A 23,968-nucleotide genomic window follows, 5' to 3' on the forward strand; every position below is an offset into this window, starting at 1 on the left:
AAGTATTGTTGGATCATGTCATGAGCAGCCCAGGAGATTGGGGTCACTACTAAAGATCTGATTGGTTAAGATATCACCTAACACCTGTCAGAATGGCCATCACCAAAAAGAACACAAATAACAAGTGTTGGCGAGGATATGGAGAAAAAGGAACCCTTTTACACTGTTGGTGGGAATGTAAATTGGTGTGGCCACTATGGAAAACAGTTTGAAGCTTTCTCAAAACACTAAAAATAGAACTACCGTATGATCCAGCAATTCCACTCCTGGGTATTTATTCCCCCAAAATGAAAAACACTAATTCAAAAAGATACATGCACCCCAATGTTCATAGCAGCATTATTTATGATAGCCAAGATATGAAAGTAACCTAAGTGCCCAACAGATGAGTGGATAAAGAAGATGCAGTAGGGAATTCCCTGGTGGTCCAGTGGATAGGAGTCGACGCTTTCACTGCTATGGCCCAGGTTCAGTCCCTGGTTGGGGAACTAAGATCCCACAAGCTGCATGGTGTGGCCCCCCCCAAAAAAATAGATGTGATATAGATATATCTATATATATCTCTATGCAATGGAATACTACTCAGCCATAAAAAAGAATGAAATTTTGCCATTTGCAACAACATGGATGGACTTGGAGGGTACTATGCTTACTGAAATAAGTCAGACAGAGAAAGACAAATACTGTATGATATCACTTTTATGTGGAATCTAAAAAATAAAACTAGTGAATATAACAAAAAAGAAATAGACTCACAGATATAGAGAACAAACTAGTGGTTACCAGTGGGGAGCGGGAAAGGGGGAGGGACAAGTTAGAGGTAGGGAAATAAGAGGAACAAACTACTGTGCTCACTTCAGCAGCACATATACTAAAATTGGAACAATACAGAGAAGATTAACATGGCCCCCGTGCAAGGATGACACGCAAATTCATGAAGCGTTCCATATTTTTGTGACCTGAATGGGAAGGAAATTCAAAAATGAGGGGATATATGTATACATACAGCTTATTCACTTTGCTGTACAGTAGAAACTAACACAACATCGTAAAGCAACTATACTCCAATTAAAAAAAAAAGAGGTACAAACTACCATGTATAAAATAAATAACCTACAACGATATATTTTACAGCACAGGGAATATAGCCAATATTTTATAATAACTATAAATGGAATATAACCTTTAAAAATTGTGAATCACTATGTTGTACACCTGAAACATATAATATTGTACATCGACTATATCTCAATTAAAAAATAAAAAAGCTGTGACCTAAAAAGAAAAGAAATCTGATTGGTGAAGGATTACTGTGTGGTCCCACTGGAAGATAGGAAACATCTAAGGAGGACCTTAAAAGTTAGCTCCCCTCTCCTCCTTCCTGGTTTCTCAGCTTCTTTTGATAAGGGAAAGAAAGGACTTTTTACATTTTTCTTTGCAAGCTCAGTTGATTGTGTCTATTTCTGCAAGACTTTGTTGCAAATAAAAGGCTTCCCTGCATACATAGAAAATCGCTCTTTCTCAGATATCCAAGATACGCAGTATTTTTATGTGAAAAAAAAAGAAAAGCAAGTTGTAATACAATATGCACAGTGTTCTCCCCTTTTTTTTTTTTTTTTTTTAAATGCCAATATCCGACCACAGGAGAAATCTGGAGAAAAAGAATAAAAGTGTTGAGAGTATTATCCCAGCATGATGAGACTGCGTGAGCCTTGACTTTCAGTCGTTCAACAACTATTTATTGCAGGCCTACTGTGTGCCGGCCACTGAGGATACAGCAGGGGGACACTTTCCACTTTATGGGTTTCTGCCCTGTTTGGATTTGTGTAATAGGCATGTGTAACTTTTGTAACCAGAAATATAATCAAGAATTGCTTCTTCTCCCAAAGAAGAAAATCCCTCTTTCCTATAGCCCAAGTCAGCATCACCCATCTCTGCCATCTCGGGACCCTCCCAGCGCCCCTCTCCTCACGCACCCTTCACATCAGCCAGCCCAGCCCTTCACTCTCCAGCCTCTAGTCTCTCTGAAAAGAGAATGACAGACCTAGGTCTGAATTCTGCTCCTACTGCTTACCAGCTCCGTAGCTTAAACTTGCTGAGCGTCTGTGTCTCACCTATAAATGCAAACACATTTCCTTGCTGGGCTGTTTGTAATGATCAGAAAATATCACGTGTTAAACTCCTGGCATGGCGCCTGGCACACAGCAAGTGCTTAATACTGAATAGCTATTATTATAATATTATTTTTCTCACTCTTCCAAGCTGGAAATTCTCAGCAAGTGGCATTGTCAGAGATCAAGGGCCCAGGCTCGAGCCTGTTGAGCTCCCCTACTGTCTCCCTCCGCACCCATCTTTTCTCCTTTCCCTCTATCTTCCCTCACTACGTTCTCTTTCCACATGCAGCTCTTCCCTCCCTGAGTCTCCCCCTCTCTCTCCCTCCCAGACCACTTTGTGCACAAGCTCCTGAATCACGACCTCCTTCTTCAGCGTATCCAGCCTCTCACTCCATCTTTCCCCTATGTCATCAAACACGCGCTTCAAGCTGGTGCATCTTCACTGGGACCACTGCTTCTTTAGCTCCTTTTCTACTGCTCGTACTCCTGTCCCACTAAGACCTTGAAGTGCGTTACACCCTGTGTGCTGGCCACCAACTTCCTACTTTGTCTTTGCCTCTTTGGCAACTGACGTGGCCCCCCTGCACGGAAGCCCCACCTTCCTCCCCCCGCCGTGTTCTCTCTGGCCTACCCAGCCCTCTCGGTTTGCTTTCTTGAAACCCTCTCATCTTTGATAATTACATCTTGGGTGGGGGATGCTTCTGGCGGCCAGTAGGTAGAGGCCAGGGATGCCGCTGAACGTCCTACAGTGTCCCGGACGGCTCCCACAACAAGGACTGTCCAGCCCAACACGTCGAGAATGCTGCAGTTGAGAAATGCTGCTGGCTCCTTCGTCTCTAATACATCCCAGTTATTTTTCTGAAAAAAAACACCCTTGATTAAGCCAACTCACTGCTCCATCAGAAGCTGAAATAGCAGTGACTCAGACCCTGGCGTCACACCACTGTGAGCCCAAGCCCTGGCTCAGCCATTTGCCAGCTGTGTGGCGTCCAGCAGCCACATGTCTCAGAGCCCGACGGCCTCACGTGTAAAAGGAGGCGATGGCGGGACAATACAGTGGGGTGATGCGCTGATTGCTTAGCAGAGGGCCGGGCACACAGGTCACACTCATGACAGTTCAGTGATGTTTAAATCAAGTTTATACTCTTTAGGCTACTGTTGTAGGCTGGCCACAAATTGAACTCAGCTTTCCATCCCAACTCTTCCCTCTACTCCTCCCCTCCCCCATCATCTGCTCTACCCCAATTAAGCTCCACCCTCTTCCAGAACATGCACTGCATTTCCCCACCTCTCATCCTGCCTCCTGCCTTCACCCCCCCCCCATATTAGTTTCCTATGGCTGTTCTAACAAATTACCACAAACTTAGGGGCTTAACACAACTCATATTTATTCTTTTACAGTTCTGGAAGCCAGAGGTCCAAAATCAGTTTCGCTAAGGTAAAGGCAAGGGGCTGGTTCCTTCTGGAGGCTCTAGGAAAGAATCCATTTCCTCGCCTTTTCCAGCCTCTAGAGCTTTTATTCCCCGCTTTCCTGGGCTCATGGCAGAGGAGCATCTTCAACCCTCTGCTTCTGTCACATCACCGTCTCTGTCTGTCGTAGGCAGACTCTCTGTGTCTGCTTCTTGTAAGAACCCATGCGACTGTATTGGGTCCCCCCAGCTAATCCAGGATAAGCACCCCCATCTCAAGATCCTTAACTTCGTCACATCTGCAAAGGTCCTTCTGCCCTGTTAGGTAATGCTCCTAGGCTCTAAGGATTAGGACCCAGACATCTCTGGGGGGGAAGCATCATTCACCCAACCGCATCTTCCATTCTGAAACGCCATCCCCTCCAACTCTGCATACCCGCCAGTGCCCACGCCCAGGGGGTCCTCAGCCAAGCAATGATCACTCCAGGGGAATGATGGCGCCTCCTCTGGGACCCTCACGCTTCCGCACTCCTTCAGCCATCATTTCCGCGCCACCTGGAGTCCCTGCCTGTTTCCTACCAGGCACTTAGAGCTTGTCTGTCACACGGAATGGCTTCATATCATCCCCCTGCTCAGCTCACCGTGCTGCATGCACACGGCAGACACTTAGTCGGTGGGAGCTCTGCAGATGGTTCTTATTTTCCACCCACAAAAAGAAGCTTGGATTTGAGCCCAACCGAAGCTGATCAACAATTTTAAAAACACAAGGTGGGGCTTCCCTGGTGGCACAGTGGTTGAGAATCTGCCTGCCGATGCAGGGGACACGGGTTCAAGCCCTGGTCTGGGAAGATCCCACATGCCGCGGAGCAACTAGGCCCATGAGCCACAACTACTGAGCCTGCGCGTCTGGAGCCTGTGCTCCGCAACAAGAGGCCGCGATAATGAGAGGCCCGCGCACCGCGATGAAGAGTGGCTCCCGCATGCCGCAACTAGAGAAAGCCCTCGCACAGAAACGAAGACCCAGCACAGCCATAAATAAATTAATAAATTAATTTAAAAAAAAAAAAAACACAAAGTGGATGGCAACTCACGTTTCCTTGATGGGAGGGCGGCGTTGCCCTCACCCACCTGTTGGCAAGCTCTCTGAAGACATTATTCAGAAAGCAAAGGAAGTGAATTGAATTGATACTTACCTTCTTCTTGCTTCTCTCTTTAAGGATTGTCTTTGTATCTGAAATACCTTCTGGAACATTATAAAAAAATTACAAGCCGGACCCAGGAACTTCAGGTAATCTTTGAACTTCAAAAGTTCATTTCAGCTCCTGCTTAGAATTCACCTAGCCCTGAGCATTTGAACTCTGTTTCTCCTCTGTTAGCTAATCAGCACACATCCTCCAAAAGGTGAGATGACACCTCCATTTGCACACGAAATGCTTCAGACAGGGTGGCTGAGATCTCCCAGGAGGGCAAGGAGGCTTGTTTTCCTCTGTCAGAAACCAGAAAAATGTAAATGCCATCAGATCTTTAAAATTGTTTATTAAATGCAGTGGAAGAAGTACAGCTAGCCACCATATAGGCAGCAGAATTACCAAAAGTTACATAATGTCAACATTTTGGAGGCAAAATTATCCTTAGGGATTGTATCATTCTGGTAGCTATTGCCGTATTAATACTGTATAATAAACAACCATAACACTTTTAGCAGTGTTCCACAGTTATTGTCTACTGATCACACATCTGGGGCCAGCCGCTAGGTGGGTCCACTGGTCTTGGATGGGCTTGCTCACGGGTCTGGGTGTTGGCTGGACCTCGGTCGATACAGGCTGGCCTCAGCTGGAGCAGCTGTGCTCTGTTCCATGTGTCTCTGATCCTCCAGCAGGCTGGCCTGGGCACGTTCTCATGGCGCTAGCAGAGGAAGCGGAAATCGGGAAGAGGAAGCAGAAATCGGGAAGAGAATGCAGGCCAAATCATGGAGTGCTTTTCAATCCTCTGCTTGTGTTATGTCTGCCAACATCCCATTGGCCAGAGCAAGTCACATGACTGAGTTCAGTGTCAGGGGGCAGGATATGGGTGGGCACTGCAAGTTACATAGCCAAAGATATGAACAGAGGAAGGGTGAAATATTGGGACCACCATTACGATCAACCCCAAAGACCATCTAGTCCAGGGGTCAGCAAACTTCTTCTGTAAAGGGCCAGATGGTAAATATTTTAGGCTTTGCAGGACATACAGCCTCTGCCACACTTATCTGACCAGCTGTTGTAGAGCAAAGGCAGCCATAGACATATGTAAATGAATGGGCGTGACAGGCATGCTCTGCTCCAATAAAATTTTATTTATAAAAATGGGCAGTGGTCCATATTTGGCCTGCAAACAGTAGTTTGCCAACCCCTGATCTAGTCCATTCTCCTTATTTTACAGAGATGGACAATGTCATTCAGAGGCTAGGTGACTGTTTCAATGTCACACAGCTAGTTGGTGGAAGAATCAAGACAAAAGCTCAGGCCTTCTGGCCCTAGCTCACTGCTTTTTCTCTTACACTCAGCAAATAATAACAAATAAGTCTAACTACCATTTACTGAGCACCTACTATGTGCTAAACACTGTGCTAAAAGCTTTCCATCATTATCTCATTCTTACAACTCTAAGAGGTAGATACTAGTATTAACCTCATTTTCTATATGAAGAAGTGTCTAGAAAGAACTAGAGCTAAGATTCTACCTAGATCTAGAGTCTGAGCTCTTAACCACGATGCTCTACTACTTCCCTATTAGTTACTAAGCTAAGCATCATTTTTCTGTGTTTTGAAGAAAGTTTCGTGAACCTTTGTCCCGCCCCCAAAGGTAGTGGAAATGACTCCTGCGTTAGTCCTGTCCCCCATCAGCTGCAGTTTCCCTTCCCCTCATTTCAGATCAAGATCAACAGTTCTCAGGAAACTCAGCAGTATTTGCTGCAAGAAAAGTTACGGCAGCATCTGGCAGAGAAGGAGAAGCTGACCGAAGAAAGGCTACAGCAAGAGGAGAAGCTGAAAGCCAGAGTCAAGCGGCTAATGGAAGAGAAATCGGTAAGGTGGTCCCCATCCTTCTCTTTACTACTGGAAACTGATGAAATGGGCTTTCCTATGAGAAACAGAGGGCGCGTACTTAGATGGAGAAATCTCAGCAACTCCTTGTTGGGAACTAAATTAATTAAAGAGGGTGAATGAGGTAGGAGGAATTAACATGAAGCTTGAGTCCTAAAACTCAGAGATCAACTTGAACATCAACTTGAAGAGGCAAGGTTATTGAAATGTCTAGAAATGGTACTTTGTTTATATACTGCAGCTGATTTTATTGATACAAATCCCAGTCGTTACTGCAGGTCCTGGTTTGTGTCTAAGTGTGTGCAAGACCAACCAATAGTATTTCAGTCTTCTGCTTTCTCTTCCTACATATCAGGGGAAACACATGGCCAAAACTGCTACATACTTTTCCAGAAACCAGCCAATTAGAGGATACTTTACAGCAGCGCCTCTCAACTCAAAGGTGTCCACAGATCACATGGGGATGTTGTTAAAATGCAGATTCTGCCTCAGCAGGTCTGGGGTGGGGCTGGGATTCTGCATTTCTGACCAGCTCCCAGCTGGTACTGATGGCACAGCTCTGCAGACGACATTTTCAGCCACAAAGTCTTACAGGAAGGTTTTCCCCAAGTTGGCCGATAAGAACCACCTGGACGCTGGTGAAAAATACAGGTTCTTGGGCCCCACCCCAGACGCACTGAATCAGAATCTCAGGAGAAAGCCGGGAAACTGCAGATAATGGGCTGATTCTCATCCTTGTCCTTGAGTTGGCCCTTTCTGATATTCAGGGACCCGCCATGAATTTAACTACCTCAGTCGCCATCATCCTAGATCAGTGGCTCATGACTTTGGCTGCACTTTTGTCACCTAAGAGATTAAAAAATACTAATGCCTTGTACCCCTCCCCCTACTCCACCCCCAGGTTCTGACCTAACTGGGGTGAGGGTGTGGCTCAGGCACTGGGATTGGTAAGCTCTCCCTGGTGGTTCCAATGTGCCGCCACGGTGGAGAGCCACTGCGTGCTGCCCCTCGTCCACCCACCTCAGGACAGCAGCACCAGATCCGCTGGACCCCAACTCTCCCCCAGCACCTCCTTTCTTCCCCTGAGAAGGACTGGACCTGCCGTTTCCTCCACCTTCACCAGGGGAAGCTTGGTGACTTCCTGCTTGGACCGTCCTTCTCTGTCACACACCCTCACTCTCCAGAACTGTCCAAGAGCCAAAGACCTCTGCCTGTTTCCTTTCATCCTCTAGCTCGTGCCCCACTACCTCTTCTCCTGTTTGCCTCTTTCTCTGCCTTTCTGCCTTTTGTGAAATAAAAGATTAAAAAGGAAGAACCACCTGACCAAAATCACCTATGAGCCACATAAAGGTACTATTAACAACAGCCTTAAATCAAGGCAGCTCCCTCCAGAAGGGCAATTAGACATAGAAAAAGCCAGTGCTGGGCTTCCCTGGTGGCGCAGTGGTTGAGAATCTGCCTGCCAATGCAGGGGACACGGGTTCGAGCCCTGGTCTGGGAAGATCCCACATGCCGCGGAGCAACTGGGCCCGTGAGCCACAATTACTGAGCCTGCGCGTCTGGAGCCTGTGCTCCGCAACAAGAGAGGCCGCGATAATGAGAGGCCTGCGCACCGCGATGAAGAGTGGCCCCCACTTGCCACAACTAGAGAAAGCCCTCACACAGAAACGAAGACCCAACACAGCCATAAATAAATAAAAATTAAAACAAAACAAAACAAAACAAAAAAATCATTTAAAAAAAAAAAAGAAAAAGCCAGTGCCATTCCACAGAGAGGGAAATAAAACCAGAAAGAACCTAGGAATCTTCAAAATCTTCACCAGACTCTCCACCTGTTTCCTCCCTCCTCTCTGATTAACTTCTCCTTTGCCAAATGTCTTATTTTAGTTTTAACTTTGGTTTGACTTGTTCCCACTGTGGATGTACGGTATTGCAGCCCCAGCATGTTCAACATCACCTTGGGCACCGGCCTGGGCCTCCCAGACGCCCATTTGTAACATCGATTCCAACAGATACAGGGTTTCAAGGGCTGACATCAATCCCCCTTTAATCACAACAAACCTCAGAGCTCACACCAGCCCATCCAGAGGGGGACGCAATGCCAGGGCCCCACCAAGACAGAGTGCCGCTGTTCATGTCCACTGTTGTCCCGTCGAGGGTCATCCTCCCCCAGACACACACATTGATCAGCTTGACCCCAGGGACTCATCTGAAAGTACTGTTCCAGACTCAAGTGCCAGGTGCCCCGATTTTAAATGAACCTCCCTCATACCACATGACACCATCACCCCCACCCTTTCTAAAAATACGTTTGTCAGAATTCATTAATTAAACTCGTCACGAGTCCTAGCTTGTCTGAGGACTCTGTTTCAATGGTAAGAAATTCTAGGTTCCCTTACGGAGCTAACGTTCTTTTTTTTATTATGATCTGTTAGCAGCAGTCCTCTGATTTGTGCACACACTAATGGTTTAAATCAGGGATCAGCAAACATTTTCCATGAAGAGCCAGATAGTATCTATTTTCAGTTTTGCAGGTCGTATGGTCTCTGTTGTGGCTTCTCAGCTCTGTTGTTGCAGTGCAGAGGCGGTCGTAGGCAACCCACTATGAGCATGGAGGGATGCCAATAAAACTTTATTTACAAAAAAGCAGGCAGCGGGCCAGATTTGGCCCAGATGCCATAGCTTGCCAACTCCTGGCTCTAGGGTCAAAGGGACCAGGGTTCAAACTCCTGTTGATGTGATTTACTAGTAAACTGAACAGATTCCTTAATCTCTCTAAGCCTGTTTCCTCCTTTGCAAAGTCGAAATGACAGAAGAAATGATTGATCTTTACTCGTGAATAGTTATCATGTGACAAGTATTTCATGTTCATCATCTCATCTCCTCCTCACATCAACCCAATGCAGGAAGCACTATTACTGTCCCCATTGTATAGATAGGGAAACTGAGGCTTCTAAAGCTTCTCACTTGCCCAAGACTATATATCTAGGAAGGATCAACAGGAGGCTCTAATTTGGGCCTGCCGACTCCAGACCCCGTACTCTTAGCCCCTAGGTATACTGCCCACAGTTTTCTGTGGGGTTGTTGTGAGAAGTGAAAGAGTTAATCCGTGCAGTGTCTGGCACAGAGTCCAGATTCCTACTATGGTAACCATGTCTATTAAACAACGGTCATGACTTTCAGGCTTTGGAGGAAACCATTTCTCGGGAGAAAAGCAGAGCGAAGGAAGCATTAGAAGAAGAACAGAGCAAAGTCCAAGAGCTGGAGAATCGCTTAACCCGCCAGAAGGAGGTACGCAGCTCGGGGAGATAGTTGGCTCCAGCCCAAATCCGGCTTGAGGGCCAAATGGAAGAAGTTTAGAACCATAGACGATGGGGAGAAGCGCGTGGCGGAGTTTCCTAGAGTGATTTGTCCTTGGGAGGGCTCAGCTAGTCTGGGAAGAAGCAAGGGGGACTCTAGGAGAGAACCCTACAGCTGTAGCCTTCACAATTAGTTGGAAAAATTGTAAACAGTGTAAAATACAGCCTTAGATAGGGGACAAGTTGGGATTGGTGACATGAGCATTTTCTGTGCAGAGATTGTATCCCAGATCACAAAAATGGAGTAATTACAGAATCGTGGGACTTCAGGGCTGCGTGTATCCTCCAACAACATCCTAAAATCATCCAGCCTTCAGCTCCACCACCAAGGAATTTTCTGCAGCCCAGGGCAGCCCATCCCAGTGTTGATGCCTTGGGCTGGCAGAACATTCTTCCTTTAGGTTGAACTGACTCAGACTTTCTCCCAGAAGGGTTTCAGTCCTCCACCCGCCCCCCGGGCTCCTGCAAGACCCGTCTATTGAATACTTTCTCTTCCACAGAATAACCTTTTATAGATGCTTGAAAATAGAGGCACCTGCTCCTCTCCAGACCCAAATGCCATTCACAGTCCTGGAGCATGGCCTTGTTCTGCTCCTCTGAGCTGCTCTGTGCTCCAGAAGTCACAGATAGGCAGCTCACTGGCTGAAAAGGGCCTGCAGACATGTTATGTTTGGTCCTCGAGTGTTTTATCTTGAATTCATAAAATATACTGAAAAATCCAGATTTCCATCCTCTCTTGAAAAGTTGGGAAATCTGGCCCTCCTTTCCACTTGGCAAAAACGGACCGGAGTGGAACCAAGTAGCAGAAGTTTGCCACAGTCCTCGCCATTCCCTATTGCATTACACACAACCCACTTCACTTTGGGTAACTGTCGAGCCCCTATAGGCATCTGAGTTTGCAACCCATCATCTGTTTTCTTCCTAAAGTCTTTGTAGCCAAAACTGGACACAATTCTCCAGCATTTAGTGGCCTAGAGCAGGACTCTTCTCTCCCTCGTTGAAGATGTTGTACTTCTATTGATGTGTCCAAAATGGCTTTTGGAAAAGCCCTATTACAGTGTTCACTCATACTCACCTCGTGGTCACTCTCAGATCCCTGAGTCTTTTTTACAAAATGTTTTCATTAGCGCTTCAGTCCTGGGGCAGCGCAGAGGAGTGAAGAGTGCAGGCTTTGCAGCCTGGCTGGGCTACTTACTGGCTCAATACCTACTTTCTTTAAAGGATGGCTGTGAAGATTAGAGATAATGTACACTAAAGTGTTTGACCCAGAATCATCACTCAAAGAATGGTAGCTATTAGTACTATCAATCACTGTACTTCCACTTCTGTTTAGGCACTTGCCTCCTACCAATCCCCCACTGCATCCCTACTCCTCAGAGTGAAACCCTGGCCCACCCACCAGTGAGCGAGAAATAAGGAACCTGGTGGGCAGATCCCATGCCATTTGATCCAATCCAGAGAGGGAAAGTGTTTATGCGTTGGGTCTCGCTCAGGTCTCCGGCGCAGCTGTGCTCTACAGGCCTGTGTAAACAGTGTCAGTACCTGGTCCTGAGTTATTTCTCCAGGGGTGGCGAGGAGGAGGAGGGTGCCACAAGGGTTCACAGCGGCCAACAAAGATGGGGAAGCCCCTCGATTTTAGAGATCTCGAGGTCACGGGGCACTTCAGGAGGGAGATTTAAGGAAAGCCTGGTGGTGGACAGCCCCGTGGCAGGCAGGAGCTGTGGCCGGGTCACCCAGGCCCAGGACAGCGCCAGCCCACTTCTCCCGGCAGGACCTCTCCGTGGCTTCTTGTCAGGGAACCTGAGATTAAAATCCCAGACACAGACTTTGATCAACTTCAAACAGTCATTTGATTTTTCTTTCTATTAGACCTTCCTCCACACTGTCAGATGAATCTTTTTCTTTTTCTTTTTTTTTTTTTATTTTTGGCTGCATTGGGTCTTCGTTGTTGCACACGGGCTTTTCTCTCTAGTTGCGGCGAGCGGGGGCTACTCTTTGTTGCGGTGCACGGGCTTCTCATTGCGGTGGCTTCTCTTGTTGCGGAGCACGGGCTCTAGGCACGTGGGCTTCAGTAGTTGCAGTACACGGGCTCAGTAGTTGTGGCTCGCAGGCTCTAGAGCGCAGACTCAGTAGTTGCGGCGCATGAGCTTAGTTGCTCCGCGGCATGTGGGATCTTCCCAGACCAGGGCTCGAACCCGTGTCCCCTGCATTGGCAGGCGGATTCTTAACCACTGCGCCACCAGGGAAGCCCCTGTCAGATGAATATTTAAGGACGACAGAATCACTAGGTCATAATGCGGGTTCGGAGGTAACGTTAAAGGTTAATTCCCATGACCTGCCCAGGAGCGTGGGAGCAAAGTGGCCGAGGGGGCCGGGACCTGGGCGTGAGTCATACGAGGACAGCCTTCCCTGTAGTGCGTAGCGCCCATCTCGGCTGCAGAGGAGCTGCCGGGAGCAAAGTCCTGCGTGTAGACGTGAGATCAGGCACAGCGGATCAGGAAAATGTCTTAACCTGAAACCCTCCTCAGACGTTCGGCTGCCTCACGTCTCATGGGAGACGCCAGGCTCCCGTAATGTTACTGCTCTTCTGTTTCGTTGAGGGCTGGTATTGGAACAGCTGAGTGCTGGCGTTTTTTAAACTGCTTTTCACTGCAAAATATATAAAAATGTGTAGTATTTCCTCCATATTATGGATTAGATATTTTTGCAGGCTAATCTCGGACCCTAACCACCAGCTATGATGGAAATCGTGTTCCAAATTCCAGACATCTGCCAAGCTGGTGTTTAAAACACAACCCGTTTGAGAGTTGAGGTGCCCTTTCTTTCTTTTTTTTTTTTTTTTTTAACATAATGATGATGAATATGAGGTGCCCCTTCTTTCTTGCAGTGACTAGAAACAGGGGCCTTACCGGCAACTTCTAGCCTTCTGCAATTTGCATAAACCATTTAACTGAACGGCTTATCAGCAAGCTGCTTCCCAGATGAAATTCCCTGACTGCGGGCACTAAATACCAATCACGGCCCTCGCATCCTCTCAGAGCTTCCCCTGTGAGCTTTGCCCCCACCCCTCCTAGAGACTGTTACGTATGGCTCATTAATTCAATACACTGCCCTCCTCCAGAAACCTGATTGTCTTTCAGAGATTTATTTCAACAATGGGAAATTCCATTATTAATGAGATTCTTCTTCTTCTTATCACAGAGGCTGCCTGGCACAGTGATAAGAGCTCAGACTCTGAAATAAGACAGGCTTGGTCTCCTCTGCTCGCTTGCTCCCTGCCAGGGCCTCCACCCACAGGCAACGTGAGGGGTTCAATCCTGGCCTCACCACTAACAAACTTCATGGTCCCCGCACCCTCACCAACTTTCCATTCTTTAGTTTCTTCATCTGTTAAATGCAGACACTAACTTCTCTGATGAGGTTGCCGTGAGAGTGACGTGGGTGAGAAGCGCTGGCCTTGGGCCCTGGCACGGAAGACCAACCCCCAACGTTTGAGCTACTGTCATTATAATTAGTATCATCATTATTAGCAATTTTCCCCCTAAATGTGCAGGCAACCAAAAAGGCTGGTCATTGATTTTCAGATTTTGGAGAGCAGCATTGCCCATGAGAAAAGAAAAGCAAAGGAAGCCTTAGAGACAGAAAAGAGAAAAGTGCGAGATCTGGAGAACCACTTAGCCCAGCAGAAGGAGGTATGAGGAGCAGAGAGAGAGAAATTGGGCGGTGGCAGCCAAAAGCCCTTTGGAAGGAGCTCCAGAACCAGATGTGAGGCTGTGTTTCGGTGCCCTGATGTAGAGCAGGTGGTAAAGCGGGCAGGTGGGGAGCAGTGCCTCCCTTCAGAGTGGCCGACATCACATCATGGGACTCACCAGCTGTGTGACCCTAGGGCAGATCACCTAACCTCCTGTGCGTCAGTTTCCTCATCTGTAACATGGGGAGGGATACAGTCCCTGCCTCGCGGGATTAAATGAGTTAGTGTATATTAGGTACTTAGAACTGCACTCGCACACGGAGGGCCGTCTCCAAAAGCACCGCTGGCCAACTACCTAGGGAAGGGAGATGCACTCCAGGGGAGACCCCCTGGGTTGGAGTCTGGGTCAGTCCATCAGCCAGCATCCTCCTCCTCGTCGTCGAAAGGTATTTATGATGCACCCAGCGTGGGCACAGTAGGAAAACACCCTCTTGGGTCCAGCCTCCTAGTTTCATAGACTCCAATGTAGACCCTCCCTGGGCCGATGGACAGACAGAGACCCAAACATTGCAGAGTAAGATGGAGTAGACGGTACACACCCAGCTCACACGGTGGTCACATCAAATAAGCGCCAGCGGTCAGTGCCTTCTGGAACAGATGAGAAGTACACCCTCAAGGGCAGGGGGATGTGGGAGGGGGAAAGGGTGTCCAAGTGCCAGGCCCAGGCCGAGCCAGTGACATCCACTGCCACCAGCCTGGGGACTGGGCTTACCAGCCTCACCTGCCCGGAGCCGCCATGAAAGGCAGGCCCCAAGGCTTAGAGGAGGGATGAACGCCCGAGTAATGCCCTGAAAGTCAAAGAAGGGCTCTCCGGAGCCAGGAGGCCAGGTGGCCGTGCCCTCAGTGACCTGTGATGGCATCTCCAGGAGCCGGACTCTAGGGACAGAGGGGGCACACACAGACATGTGCCGGTCCTCATGGAACTTCCAGAAACAAAGCTGGTGACTCAATGAATTGTTTAATTCAGTTTTATTCATCCATCTGCAAATATTTACTGAGTACCTACCACGTGCCAGACCTTATTGGGTGTCAGGGATACTGCAGAGCATTAGACGGACCACGGCCATGCCCCCCACTCTAGGGCGGAGGACAACCATGTAAACAAACACAGGTGACTCCAGAGCCACAGGCTGTGGGGTAGACAAAACCAGGGTGGGTTAGAGAGCCCGTGGGCCCTCCAGCGGGGAGGGCCTCTCCAAGGAGGTGACCTTGAGTAAGAACTGGAGGGCAGAGGGAACACCACGGGAACATCTGTGGGAAGAGAATGCCACTAGGTCAGGGGTCCCAAGTGCAAAGGAGGGGGACCTGAGTTAGCCAGAGGGACAGAGGCAGGACGGGAAGAGTGAAATCAAGCCGGAACAAGATGGAAGCCAAATGAGGGGTCAGAGGAAGAAAGCCGGAGGGAGACACAGAGTAGGCAAAGCGAGGCATGGCAGCAGAGCTGGGTGGGCTAAAAGTGTCGATTCTGGTCCCAATTCCAGCTCTGCCCTAACATGCTGTGTGACTCTGGGCAAGCCCCTTGCCCTCTCTGTGCCCTCATCTCTAATGTGGGTGTAGTGACAGAGGTTTGTTTCGAGGAGTCCGTGCATTCATTGTGAAGCACCTCCCCAGGTGAGATCAGAGTCCCGGTTGGGTGGGGAGGATGGAGTGCATGGAGGGATATGGGGGCTGGGCAGTCAAGCAAAGACCTTGGGAGTGAGACCGTGCCAGCGCCTAAAGGGAAGTGAGGTCAGAGTCCACACAGGGCGAGGGAGCTCCGACACAGAGCGAGCCTTGTTAAGGGGTAGAACCCAAACTGTGGTCACAGCTGTCCCCAGATCATCCCTTATACAGGTGGGCCAGGGGTGGGGTTTTAGAGTGTGGGCTCCTGCTGAGCAGGGTGGCAGACTCTGTGCCAGTCTACGTGTGAGTACGCAAGCATGTCTCCTGCCTCCAGGTAGGGTGGGGTTTGAATCAGGAGCACAGCTCAGGCAAGGTCCAGCAGGATGGCTAGGGCACGGCACTGGCATCTGATCTGGCACCACCACTTCCTGACGGCGTGACCTTGGCGCATTACTCATCCTCTCACCGCCTCACTTACAGCCTCCGTGTCCTTACCTGCAAAATGGGGGGCAGACGCCACCTGGGGGCTCGCGTTCAGCGCACGGCGCAGGCGCTCGTGTTGCAGAATTTAGAGAGTGGGCAGTATCATCATCATCATCATTTTCATTTGTAATTTGCCAAGCGGCGCAGAATAAGAGAAGGGAGGGCGCCCTCCCACGGGGCATGTGGCATCTTACGTCAGGCAGGACGCAGACTGGCAGGGTGGGGTCTGGACAGTCTTAGGCAGACTTGGCAGTGGGAAAATGCCAAGCCCATGCAGGGAGGAGAGTCAGAGCCCAGGTGGGGCGGGGAGGCCCGTGTGCAGAGCAGGGCAGTGGGGATGGAGGCCCAGGACGCAATGCTAGAACAGCAAGGCTGTCGGGAAGATCGTCTTTTCTCCAGGGCCACCCACCCGCAAAGTATAGCAATGTCAGTAGTTTTTCTTTTTACCCAATAATGCACGTTCACTAAAGAAAATTTAGAAGATACACACCAGTGAAAAGAAGAAAATATAAATTACCATAATCTCAATTCCCCCCAAATAGCCATTATTTATATTTTGGTACATAGCTTTCCAGTCTTTTGTTTATGCATATATAAATTATTTATTTCATTAAAATGTTATTCTTGTGAACTCTATATTTGTACGGGAGGCATAACTACAAGAGTTTCAACAACTGCAAATAGAGTTTCTCGACCCTACTCTGGCTGTTTCCCTCCTGGGGCTTGTGTAGGTGAGGCTGGGCTCCAATCCCCTCCCCATCACCGTGTCTGTCGGGTATATGTTCTCAGTCCCAAACTGTCCTGGGCCTCAATTTCTGCACCCAAGCCTTTGTAGGCTGGAGAGAGACCGCCAGTGTCCTTTGAAGCCACAGGCGTCAGTCAGGCCTGCTGGCACAGGAGGTGTCTCCCCCCAGCCCCTCCCGCCCCCCATCCCTGCGCTTTGCCTCTCCTGCCCCACCTCCCAAGAAGCCAGGTACTTCCCAACAAGGGACCACACTGGTGCCATCACCTGTCCGTTTAGTAGTTTAGTTCGCGGCTCAGCGCCAAATGCCTTGACCTGAACACTCACCAGCCTGTCACTTCCTGAACACCAGCCCAGAAATCCTGAAAGATGAATAACTCTCTCTTTTAAGAACACAACTAACCAAGACGTGACTTGCGGGTTCTCACCGTGCTGGGCACGCCACCCTTCTCACCTCTCTCTCCAGCGAGCATCCTGTCCCTTGAGCTCTCGCTCCCAAACCCTGACTCACTGGTGTCAACAATGACTAATCCTGGCTTCCCCTTGCCGTGTCACTTCCCTTCCTTTCTCGTGCACACACCCTCAAGCCGCTTGTTGTTGACTTCCAGATTTCAGAGAGCAGCATCGCCTACGAGAAACACAAAGCGAAGGAGGCCATAGAGAAGGAAAAGAAAAAGGTGCAAGATCTGGAGAACCGCATAACCAAGCAGAAGGAGGTATGAGTCTCAAAGAGGAAAAGACACGGAGGAGCCGGCATGGCTGAGCACCAGGCTCTGGGGGCGGGCGGGCGTTCTGGGCTCAGATCGTACCTCTGCCACCCCCTGGCTGTGGGACATTAGGCAGGAGTTGCCACCTCTGTGCCTTGGTGTCCCCGTTTATGAAATACAGATGATCCAATAGATCAACCTCATGGAGTTGTGAGGCTTGATTGCTAACATACACAGAGACAAGCACCTGGCACTCAGTGAATGCTGCCTGTTTTATTGTTGTTGTTGTTGTTATTATTATTATTATTATTATTATTAATTATCTCACAGCCAGGAAGTGGAGGGGCAGAATCTGAACCCAGGACTACCTGACTCCAGGACTTCTCATCATCACCCCTCCTCTCTCTATCCTTGAGCTTGGTGTGGGCTCAGCTGCCCGGGGTCACAGAGGGGGCGGCAGGATATAGATGCCTGAATGTCTGATCGCCTTGGTGCTATTTCTCCACCAGAATCTGTCATCATCGCTATCATCACCTTCATAATCAAACCACGTTTATGATTATTACTGGGAGTAGGAGATGCAGTAGAAGCAGAAGTTGTTGCACAGGACCCTGTCTTAGGCACCTCCAAGCTGGAGGACTGAATCCACTCCTCCTGGGTCCCAACAGTACAAGACACACATACACACACACACACACACACACACACACACACACACACACGCAAGCCGATATCTCAGAAGTCAAGTCACATGATAAACACACAACCTGACAATAGTGGGTTAAATTTAAATACAGGTAAATATAATTTCAAAGGATTTTCAAGACCAGATGGGGCTGGGACTTCCCCGGTGGTCCAGTGGTTAAGGATCTGCCTTCCAATGCAGGGAACGCGGGTTCGATCCCTGGTCGGGGAACTAAGATCCCACATGCCGCAGGGCAACTAGGCCCGCACGCGCTAGAGCCCACGCGCCACAACTAGAGAGGAACTCGCACGCCATCACGAAGAGCCCTCTCACTGCAAGGAAAGATCCCGCGTGCCGCAACAAAGATCCGATGCAGCCAAATAAATAAATAAGTAGACCAGATGGGACTAAACAGATCTTTAAGTCCATTCACATCGATCTTAGATCATTTTCTTCAAAGAAAGGTTCCCAAACATTGGCATAAGTAGAATCACTTGGGGGTTATTTTCTTCATCTTCTTCTTTTTTCTTTTTCTTTATTTGGCTGCACCGCGCAGCATGCGAGATCTTAGTTCCCCAACCAGGGATCAAACCCATGCTCCTTGCAGTGGAAGCGTGGAGTCTTAACCACCAGACCACCAGGGAAGTCCCCTGGGGGGTTTGTTTTAAATGCCCGATCCCGGGGCTTCGCCCCCAGAGATTCTGATCCACTGTCTGTAGGGTGGACTCAGGAATCTGCATTTTTAACAAGCAGCCCAAGTGGAGCTGGTGCTCTTGGAACAAGGCTACTCCAGGAAGACTAGTGCCAGTAAAGCACATCTGGATTACATATCAGTCCCGGGCACCACTTTAAGAGGGGCCTTGACCAATTGGAGCGTCTCCAGAGGAAGCAGAGCAGAGCTGGGTGAAGTGATGCAAGACTTGTCAGCTCTGGGCTGATGCACCTGTGCAGGACTCCCCGTGGGCAGGCGGACGCTGCAGGCCGAGAGAGAGCCCAAGAGGGGCCATCTCTACACACAGCCTTGTTTCCCCAGTGATTCACCATGGCTCTTCCACACAGTACTTCAATTAGGGGTAGGAGAAAAGGAGAAATTAGAATTTTAAAGTAGATTATTCAGGGCAGAAAATGGATTAGGAATGAGACTAACGCAAAAAAAAAAAAAGTGTGTGTTATGAAATCAATGAATGGGTCACAGTTTTTATTCCAGCAGTTACAGTGAAAGGTTGTGTAGTTCACAAGCAAAACTGGACCAAGTGCTCCTGGAAATGAGACCATTCTGGGTGCTGGACCCAGAGAGCACGTATCCTCAGGGTCATCACAGAGGAGACTCTATAATGCAACCAACAGCGTGTCAACGACCCCCTTAGAGAAAACAACGGTGACACCAGAGGGCACGGTCTCGCAACAACCTTCAAGGCAGGCTGGTGGCATCACACCAGACGAGGAGAAACGGGACTCTGCCCCCGGGGACTCCCCATTTACCAGGAAAGACCAAGGAAGTACAAGGTCAAAGACCCACTCAGACATAGAGTTGCTTATTCGCATGCTGTTTTAGTTGTACACAGGGAAGAGCATTCGAAAGACTGATTTCATCTACACCGGTGAAAACAGGATTTATGTGAGAAAAAGAGGAGAGAGGGGAGAAGAAAAACTAATTCAGACCCGCCGGAACACTGATCTTGAGTAAGCTGCTGAGTAGCTGGCAAGGAGCAAAGATGCCAGGCAGCGTGTTCTGGCCCATCAACGAAGCCGTCTCAGTTTGTTGCGGATTCCCTGGGACAGCTGGAGCGTCGCTGCTCTGTGGTGTGCCTGCCACTGACCCCAGGGAGCGCCTCCTTCAGGCAGGTCTGCACACCGTCTGCAATGGGATTTCTCAACAGTAACGACCACGTCAAGATCCCAGATAAGAACAGAGAGAGTTCAGTGACGGTACCGAGAGAATGAAGCTTCTCCCAGATGAGGGTCGCAGGCATCACATGATGAGAATCATGTTTTGTTTTGTTTCCGGAAAAAAAAAAAAATCAGTTTCCTTTCCCAAGTGTAAGAGGAGCACCTGTTTGCTCTAGAAATTCTGAAAAATATGGAAAATCACTCATGATTCCACTGAGCAGAGTTACCACTAGTGACATTTTGATGTGATTCCTTCCGGACCAGCTATATGTTGATCGACAAATATCGATTTGTTACAAAGTGATTTACACTGGTATACTGTGCACGCTGTGTATTGACTTAATATATTACAAGTATGTCCACATGTCATTGAACTTTCTTCTACAACCTGCCAGTAAAGGATGACCTGGGTTTGCACTGTGTTGGGTGAACCCCGATTCGTTTACCCTCGGGCACTGGGCTGTATCTCACTTTCACTGAAGTAAAAAATGCTTAGCTGAACAGCCCTTTGCACCGGGCTTTGTGTGCGTGTGTAGTTATATCCTTAAGATACATCTCCAAAAGTGGAATCACTGGGTCACAGGATATGAGCATTTTCAGGCTCATGATACACGTTCCCAAATGACCCTCCAGAAAGGTCATACCAGTTTTCACTGCCCCCAACAGAGTCTGGGAATGCCCAGCACTGCACCTCAAGAATATATTTTAGATTGGATTAAATAATGTTCATGAAAAGGCTACATGCAGTATGATTCCGACTATATGACATTCTGGAAAAGGCAAAACTATGGCGACAGTAAAAAGATCAGGGATTGGTTAGGGGGGTGGTGGTGAACAGATGGAATACGTAGGGTTTTTAGGGCAGTAAAACTATTCTGGATGATACTATAATGGTGGACACATGTCATTGTACATTTGTCCAAACCCACAGAATGTGCAATACCAAGAGTGAACCCTAACGTAAACTATGGACTTTGGGTGATCATGATGTGTAGAGGCAGGTTCATCAGTGTAAGAAATGTACCAGTCTGGTGGGGATGTTGACAGTGGAGGGGTCTGTGCATGTGATGGGGGCAGGAGTTCCATGGAAGCTCTGTACTTTCTGCTCAGTTTTACTGTGAACCTAAAACTGCTCTAAAAAAATGAAGTCAAATAAATAAATAAAGTCCGTCCAGCCCCAGCACAGTGCCTGTCACGAAGCCCACATTCCACAGTGTTGGAGCATGGACCCAAGGAGGAGAGTAGAATTTTGACAAAGATCGGAAGAATGGGTCCCGGGAGGAGGGAGAAGGTGTTGAGGACACGGCGACCAGAGTCCAATCTTGCCGGGGCCCCACGGGACGAGGGGAGGTCATCCCAGGGCCGAAGCCACAGAGGAAGATGGAGGAGTGTCCTGAAGGCAGGTCCTGTGACGAAGGGGTGAAGGAACTTGGCACATTTATCCTGGAAAATAGATTTAGGGAGAGACATGACAGCCCTCCTCAAATATTTAAAGGGCTGTCTCATAAAAGAGAAATAAAACTTGTTCAATGAGCTCCAGGTGACAGAACTGAGCTCAGAGACCAGAAATCTCAAGTAGACAGATCTCAGCTGCATATAAAAAAAAGAGTTCTGTAATCATTGGAACCTTCCAGAGGAAGCATGGACTTTGGACTTTAAAAGGATCAACAGAACAATACCAGAACAGAGGTCACTTCCTCTCTGAAAACAGGGGAGGGGGAGGCTAGGGTAAATATTTATACCTGAATTTCTGTTAATTTGATGTTTGCTGTTTGTCTAGGAAATAGATTTAAAAATGCAAAAAGAAGACATTTTAAATAATAAATTAAATGATGCACTGGCCATGGTAGAAAAGACTCAGAAAACAAAGACGGCTGAAAGTCTAAAAGCAGAGAGCCTCACCATGAAATTAAGTGAAACATTAGCTGAACTGGAAACTGCCAAGACGAAAATGGTAAGTCAGTGCCTTCTGGGGACGGGTGAATTTTCCCTTCAATGCAAGATCACGATGCCATGAGGATGCGTGGTTTAGACCAGGGGTTCTCAGCCTCTGCACTGTTGATGTTCCGGGTGGGGTAATTCTTTCTCCTGTCCTGTGCCTTATAGGATGTGTAGCAGCATCCCTGTTCTGTAGCCACAAGATGCCAGTGGCACCCTCCTCCCCAGTTGTGACAACCAAAAATGTCTTCCAACTTTGCCAAATGTCTTTGGCAGGGTAAAATCACCCTCTGCTGAGAAGCATTAGTTTAGTACAAAAAGTAAACAGAAGCTATGATGACGCCCTCTGTCCAGGGTCTTCTAAGATGTTGTAACTCGGGGTCCTCACAGGATCAGGCTGAAGCCCTGAGCAGCGCCAGAATTTAGGGATCAGTGACTATTCCTCAGACGTTAAGGTAATGTTTTTCCATTTTATCTCAGCATTCAAGGCCCTCCACCAGCAGGGCTCAATGTTGCACTCGCCTGTCCTTCATACATTGACCAGATAGGTCTGTTGACAAGGAGGTGATGAGGACTGACCTGGCAGAAGTGCACAGAGTGAACCTGAGTGGGACTGGACTTGGAGACACCAGCTCAGGGCGTGGCACGTCGTTGCTGTAGTACTGAATCATAGGACCTGGACACTCGGGGCAGCAGAGGAGGGGAAGGAAGGAACCGCTCTGGCGAGAGTGACCAGAGAAATGGCAGGACTTGACAACTGATTGACAAGACAGGAGTACTGAGGAGAGGGAGAAGCCAAAGGAGGCGGGCGAGCTTGGAGCCAGGGCACCGGGCGAGCTGACGGCACATGGTGGAGATGCTGGAAAGATGGGGGTCGGGGTTTGTGGTGGGGGGGGGTCTCTTGTGGGAGAGGGGCTGTCTTCTGGAGAAGGTGAAGAATTCAGACTGAGACGAGGGTGGAGTACCAAGTTCAAAAGTTGCCCAAACTTTTGGTGGGGCAAAAAAATAGATTTGGGGCAGGAAGCAAGACATGGGAACAAAATTTGGAAGATAGCCTTGGTGGAGTGATTGTTGAGAGAGCGGAAGCGTGTGAGCGTCTCAGGCAGAGACTTTACGCATCTGGAGAAGATCAGAGGCTCAATGTGTTAAGGGAATCAGGAGGAGGAGGATGACGTCATCCAGGTAGCAGGAGAATGACGTCATCCCGAGAGGGGAGGAAGTGGGGGGCGGTCACAGGTAAGGTTCTGACTCACCATCAGGGGACCACTGATCATTTTTGGGTTTTTTTTGTTTTTTTTCATTTTTGTTTTTAAGAACTACAAATTCATTCACTTTTCTCTTATAAAATTGTTCACTCATTAATTCAACCAATACTTACTGAGCATCTGGGTCTAGATGCTGTGGCAGGGATCTAGACACTGATGCTGTGGGATATTGGTAAATAAGAAAGGGTAAGTTTCTGCTCTCATGGAGCTTATATTCCAGTGGGAGCGTAAAGACATGAGATCATTCAGATGGTGACAAGTGCCTCAGGGGAAATAAAACAGGATGATGTCTCCTTCAGATAGGCAGTCAGGGAGGGCCTCTCTGAGGAGGTGACATTGGACCTGAGGCCTGTCACATGAGGAGTCAGCCATGCGAGGAGCTGGGGGAGGATTGTACCGTGCAGAGGGAACGGCACGTGCAAAGGTCCTGGGGTGGGGCGGAGCTTGGTGCTGGTGGGTGCAGGGGGCCCATGTTGTTATTGTTGTTATCGTCCTCTTATCCAGCTCCCAAGATCATGTTAACCATGTCCATTTTCCCAGATCATGATGGAGGAGCGGATGCAGCTGCAACAGCACACAGTAAGGGCCCTCCAAGAAGAACAGGAATCACAGAAGCACGGATTTGAAAAACAGATCATGGAATACAAGGAGCAAATCAAACAGCACTCCCAGACGATTGTGAGTCTTGAAGAAAGACTCCAGAAAGTGACCGAACACCATAAAAAAATAGAAGGAGAGATTGCAACGTTGAAGGACAATGACCCAGGTTGGTCCAAAGAGATGCCGAGGAAATCTTAGTGTTCAGGGCAGGTTCTGATGACCCTGTGGGTCCCCCTAGGCCGATGCACAAGAAAAGTCTGCGCCTCATTTAAAAGCTCCTCTATTGTCTGGAGGCCTTTTCTTCTTGTTACACAGCAAGGTTAGGCGCCCTCAAGGCCCAG

General features: G+C 48.5%; 1 protein-coding gene and 1 non-coding gene across 2 annotated transcripts in view; both read left to right on the forward strand.

Moving 5' to 3' along the window:
- The window catches only part of FHAD1 (forkhead associated phosphopeptide binding domain 1), a 144,928-nt gene that overhangs the window by 94,220 nt on the left and 26,740 nt on the right, over positions 1-23,968 (forward strand). The window contains exons 15-20 of the mRNA XM_036826732.1: positions 6,435-6,587; positions 7,507-7,523; positions 9,789-9,896; positions 17,151-17,258; positions 21,605-21,778; positions 23,568-23,793. Of these exons, the coding sequence (XP_036682627.1) occupies positions 6,435-6,587; positions 7,507-7,523; positions 9,789-9,896; positions 17,151-17,258; positions 21,605-21,778; positions 23,568-23,793 (786 nt within the window). The remainder of the gene's footprint in view (positions 1-6,434; positions 6,588-7,506; positions 7,524-9,788; positions 9,897-17,150; positions 17,259-21,604; positions 21,779-23,567; positions 23,794-23,968) is intronic.
- LOC118887675 lies at positions 848-954 on the forward strand. The gene has a single exon (XR_005018125.1). It is a non-coding gene; the product is annotated as a U6 spliceosomal RNA (small nuclear RNA).

The sequence above is a fragment of the Balaenoptera musculus genome, chromosome 1, assembly GCF_009873245.2.
Source record: "Balaenoptera musculus isolate JJ_BM4_2016_0621 chromosome 1, mBalMus1.pri.v3, whole genome shotgun sequence".
Classification (NCBI taxonomy): Eukaryota; Metazoa; Chordata; class Mammalia; order Artiodactyla; family Balaenopteridae; genus Balaenoptera; species Balaenoptera musculus.